The sequence below is a fragment of the Myotis davidii genome, unplaced genomic scaffold, assembly GCF_000327345.1.
Source record: "Myotis davidii unplaced genomic scaffold, ASM32734v1 scaffold3102, whole genome shotgun sequence".
NCBI lineage: Eukaryota > Metazoa > Chordata > Mammalia > Chiroptera > Vespertilionidae > Myotis > Myotis davidii.
Genome location: NW_006293251.1, coordinates 16696 through 21393, shown reverse-complemented (window position 1 = coordinate 21393; position 4698 = coordinate 16696). Strand labels below are relative to the sequence as shown.

General features: G+C 58.3%; 1 protein-coding gene and 1 pseudogene across 1 annotated transcript; both read left to right on the top strand.

The window, feature by feature from the left end:
• Position 1: 1 nt before the first annotated feature.
• Positions 2-4327, top strand: LOC102752096 (HLA class I histocompatibility antigen, B-7 alpha chain; the record flags this gene model as incomplete). Its single annotated transcript, XM_015566045.1, has 7 exons — positions 2-281; positions 500-775; positions 1364-1654; positions 1774-1893; positions 2342-2374; positions 2508-2555; positions 2710-4327. Coding segments are annotated over 7 exons (1053 nt in total), but the record flags the coding sequence as incomplete, so codon positions are not given.
• On the top strand, positions 2737-3730 carry LOC102751814 (annotated as a pseudogene).
• Positions 4328-4698: the final 371 nt, after the last annotated feature.

The window sequence follows — 4698 nt, the reverse complement described above, 5'->3', positions numbered from 1 at the left end:
CCGGCCCCTAGGCCCTCACTCCCTGAGATATTTCTACACCGCGGTGTCCCAGCCGTACCAGCCAAGGCCCCGCTTCATCATCGTGGGCTACGTGGACGACACGCAGCTCGAGCGGTTCGACAGCGACTCCGAGAGTCAGAGGGCGGAGCCGCGGGCGCCGTGGATGGAGCAGGTGGAGCCGGGCTATTGGGACAGGAGCACCCGGAACGCCAAGGACTCCGCACAGACTTTCCGAAGGAACCTTCACAACCTGCGCGGCTACTACAACCAGAGCGAGGACGGTGAGCCAGGCGGGTTCGGGACCCGGCCACGACCCTCATCCCCACGGACGGGCCGGGGTCACCCCAAGTGTCCGAGTTCGAGTTTCACCCCCCTCCCCCCATACACACACCCGGGAGGAGCCCGCGGGGATTTGATCGGGTTTCACTTTCAGTTTAGGTTCCATCTCTGAGGGTGGGGCGGGGCTAAGGGGAAGGGACTGACATCCGGGCGGGGTCAGGGTCTCACACCCTCCAGTTGCTGTTTGGCTGTGACATGGGACCAGACGGCCGCCTCCTCCGCGGGTACCACCAGTACGCTTACGATGGCACCGACTACATCGCCCTGAACGAGGACCTGCGCTCCTGGACCGCGGCCAACACTGCAGCTCAGATCACCCGGCGCAAGTGGGAGGAAAATGGTGATGCCAAGGAAAGGAGACACTACCTGCAGGGAGAGTGCCTGGAGTGGCTGCGCAGATACCTGGCGCTGGGGAAGGAGGCGCTGCAGCGCGCAGGTACCAGGGGCCTGGGGCCTACCCCCTCTGCCCTGGGGCTGGGGCTCCACAAGGAGGCAGGACACAGGGCCAGTGTCAGACCCCCCTCCTGTGGGCCAGGAGACTGAGTCCGCCTGGCTTTTCAGATCCAGGGACGCCCCCCCTTCTCTCAGGGACACCGAGGGGTGCAGTCTCTCAGGGACAATTAGAGGGGAGACCAAGCCTGAAGGAACTGAGCAGCGGTTCCCATTGGCCCTGCAGTGGCTCTGGGACCCATGGGGGACGTGATCCCTCAGGCCCTGCTCCCTGCCCCTCCCCCAGTGTGTCTGAGGTCTGAACCCCACTTTTCTGAGTCCTTTGGCCTCCGCCCAGGACAGGACCAGAAATCCCTTTCTCCCCTGAGACCTGCCCCCTGCCCTGGGCTGTGTCACTCTGACTAGAACTTTCTAAAGAGGAGAGGTCATCCCCAGGTGCTCTGTCCAGGCTGGTGGTGCTTGTGTGCTCCCTCGCCCACCCCAGGTGCCCTGTCCACGCTCAGGTGGTCACATGAGGGCTGCTGGGGGTCCCCTGACTGTGTGAAGTTCCTGATTTCCTCCCCCTTCTCCTCAGACCCTCCAAAGACACACGTGACCCACCACCCCATCTCTGACCGTGAGGTCACCCTGAGGTGCTGGGCCCTGGGCTTCTACCCTGCGGACATCAGCCTGAGCTGGCAGCGTGATGGGGAGGAGCAGACCCAGGACATGGAGTTTGTGGAGACCAGGCCTGCGGGGGATGGGACCTTCCAGAAGGGGGCGGCCCTGGGGGTGCCACCTGGAGAGGAGTTTTTGGGAGAGGAGCAGAGATCCACGTGCCATGTGCAGCAGGAGGGGCTGCCCGAGCCCCTGACCCTGAGATGGGGTGAGGAGGGGCGGGGGCACAGAGCCTGGTCTCAGGGAAGCAGGGTCCTGTGGAGGACTTCAGTGGGGTCGGGGCTGAGACCTGGAGGTCAGGGCTCTCACCTCCTTTTCCCTCCCCAGAGCCACCTCCTCAGGCCACCATCCCCCCTGTGGGCCTCATTGTGGGCCTGGTCATCCTTGGAGCTGTGGTCATTGGAGCTGTGGTCATTGGAGCTGTGATGTGGAGGAGGAAGCACTCAGGTAGGGAAGGGGTGGGGCCTGAGTGTCTTCACTGGGGGGTCTCACTGGGGGGTGCCAGCCCAGGTAGAAGTGTGTTCTGCTTCATTCAGGGCAAGTACCATCCCCACACGTGTGGTTGCCCAGTGTGGGGCCCTATTTGCTGACACTCACTCTTTAGTAAGACACGTGTGGAAACGAGGGACAGATTCATCACCTGATGATTCTAGTGATGGGGCCTGGTTCCCAGCACTCCCAGGTCAGGGTGGAAGGTCCCTGCTGAGGACAGATCTCCGGAGGATGGTTGGTTCAGTCCCCACACATGTAGTTTCCTCAGATTTCCTGATCCTGCAGTGGGTCTGTAGTCACAGTTCTGGAAACTTCTCTGGGCTCCAGGACTAAGAGTTCAGAAGTTAGGACCTCATGACCCTGCCTCCTCCCTGTCATCTCATGGGATGTTTTCTTCCCACAGGTGGGAAAAAAAGAATCTATGATCAGGCTGCCAGTGAGTATGGAGGTGACCCCTGAGATCCTGTGATAGTACAGACTGGATCCCATGAGGGACCTCACCCCCATAGTTCCTCCCTTAGTCTCCTCTCCTGGGTGCTCTGACCCCATCCTGTTTTGTTCTACCTCAGGCAGCAATGGTGCCCAGGGCTCTGATGTATCTCTCACGGCTTCTAAAGGTGAGACCCTAGACGATAGCAGGTGTTGGGGCAAAAGGGAGAGGACTGGGGAATGGGGGATCTGTGGGACATATTGAGCCTGTGGTGGGCTGTTGAGAATGTCACTACTTACAGCCACTGAACTGAGTTTGTTCATGATCATTTTCTTCCACAGCATGAGGCACTTGTCCGGGATTGAGAGATGGGAGATATGAACACCTCTGAGGTTCCCCGTCCTTTCGGTCCCGCCGCAGCTGCAGCACTGAGTCAGCGGCACCCACACTCCAGGCTCCTCTCAGCGCCTCCACTCAGCTCTACTCCATGCCGCAGGCTCCCTGCGCCTAGCCGCCAGGACTGAACCAGCCATCTCCTTTTTCAAGGACTTCCTGGCCTGAGGGGTTGCCGCCGCCATCTCCAAGATGGCCATGGCCCCATGGAGCGGGTCAAGCTGCTGTTGCAGGTGCAACATGCCAGCCAGCAGAGCACCTCCAACAAGCAGTACAAGGACATCATGGACTGCATCATGCACATCCCCAAGGAGCAGGGCGTGCTGTGCTTCTGTCGGGGCAACATGGCCAATGTCATCCACTATTTCCCCACCCAAGCCCTCAACTTTGCCTTCAAAAATAAGTATAAGCAGGTCTTCCTGGGGGGCACGGACTTCCACATGTGAGGACCAGCACGAAGTGGTGTGAGAAGGCACGGACAAGGCACACCCAGTTCTGGAGGCACTTCTAGGGCAACCTGGCTCGTGGCTGATGTGGGGAAATCGGGCGCCGAGCACCAGTTCAAGGGCCTGGAACCCTGCCTGGTGCACATCACCAAGTCGGACAGCATCCAGGCATGTACCACGGTTTCAATGTCTCCATTCAAGTCATCATCATCTACCGGGCAGCCTACTTCGGGGTGTATGACACGGCCAAAGGCATGCTCCCCGACCCCAAGAACACCCCCATCATCATCAGCTGGATTATCGCCAAGTCGGTCACGGCCATAGCGGGTGTAGTGTCTACCCCTTTGACTCTGGGTGGCGACAGATGATGATGCAGTCAGGGCGCAAAGGAGCTGACATCATGTACACCGGCACCATCTACGAGGGTGGCAAGGCCTTCTTCAAGGGCACCTGGTCCCACGTCCTGAGGGGCATGGGCGGGGCCTTCATGCTGGTCTTATAGGAGGAGCTGAAGGTCATCTAGGTGCCCCGCCTAGGACCCCAGGGCAGTGGAGGCCCCTCAAGGTTATAGACCATTGACCTTCCAGAAATTCCAACATCCCAGCCAGGCCAGATCATGGTAGCGCCTGGCGGGGCTCTTCGACAAAACCCTTCTGATCATGACCACTGACACCCCATCCCATGCCTCGATGAGGGGGAGGGCACTCCGACACCCCATGCGGTCCCGGGTAGGCCGCCCCTCCCCACCTTGCCAGCCACTGTATGTAGCATTTATTTAAAGGAAATCATGCCACCATCCATGCTTCTCTGCTGTCCTCTCTGCACAGCTGAGTATCTGCAAATCTCTTCTCTGTTGGGCATTCAGCAAACAATTAAACCCAGACACTGAGAAAAAAAAGAATCTCTGGTTTCTTTCTGCAAACGGCATCTGAATGTGTGTGTTCCTATCAGCATAACATGAGGAGGGGGGAGGCGGCCCCCCCCCTTCCCGCCACACCCCCTCCCCAGCCTTTCCTGTCCAGTAGAGGTGGGACTGGCCCTCCCCATTCCTGTTTTTACTTCCTGGTGCGCTCAGCTGCAGCTTCTTACTGCCTGATTGAAATAAGAGTCTGGATTTGCATTCTTCTTCACTTCTTGCCATGAAGGGGTGATGGGTTCCTTAAAGGAGAACAGCCCACTGGTGTGCCTCATTGGCTGAATGTCCACCCAGGAACCTGGAAGTCATGGTTGGATTCCCTTTCAGGGCAAATGCCCCAATTTCAGCTCAGTTCCCACCAGGGTCATGCAAGGGACAGCCAATTGATGATTCTCTCTCATCATTGATGTTTCCATCTGCCTCTCCCTCCTCTTTCCTCTCTCTGAAAATCAATCCTTCTAATAATAGACAAACATGTCAATTGACCATACCTTCGCTACACTTCCCATTGGTTAATCAGCGTGATATGCAAATTAACTGCCAACAAAGATGACAGCTAATTTGCATACAGTAGG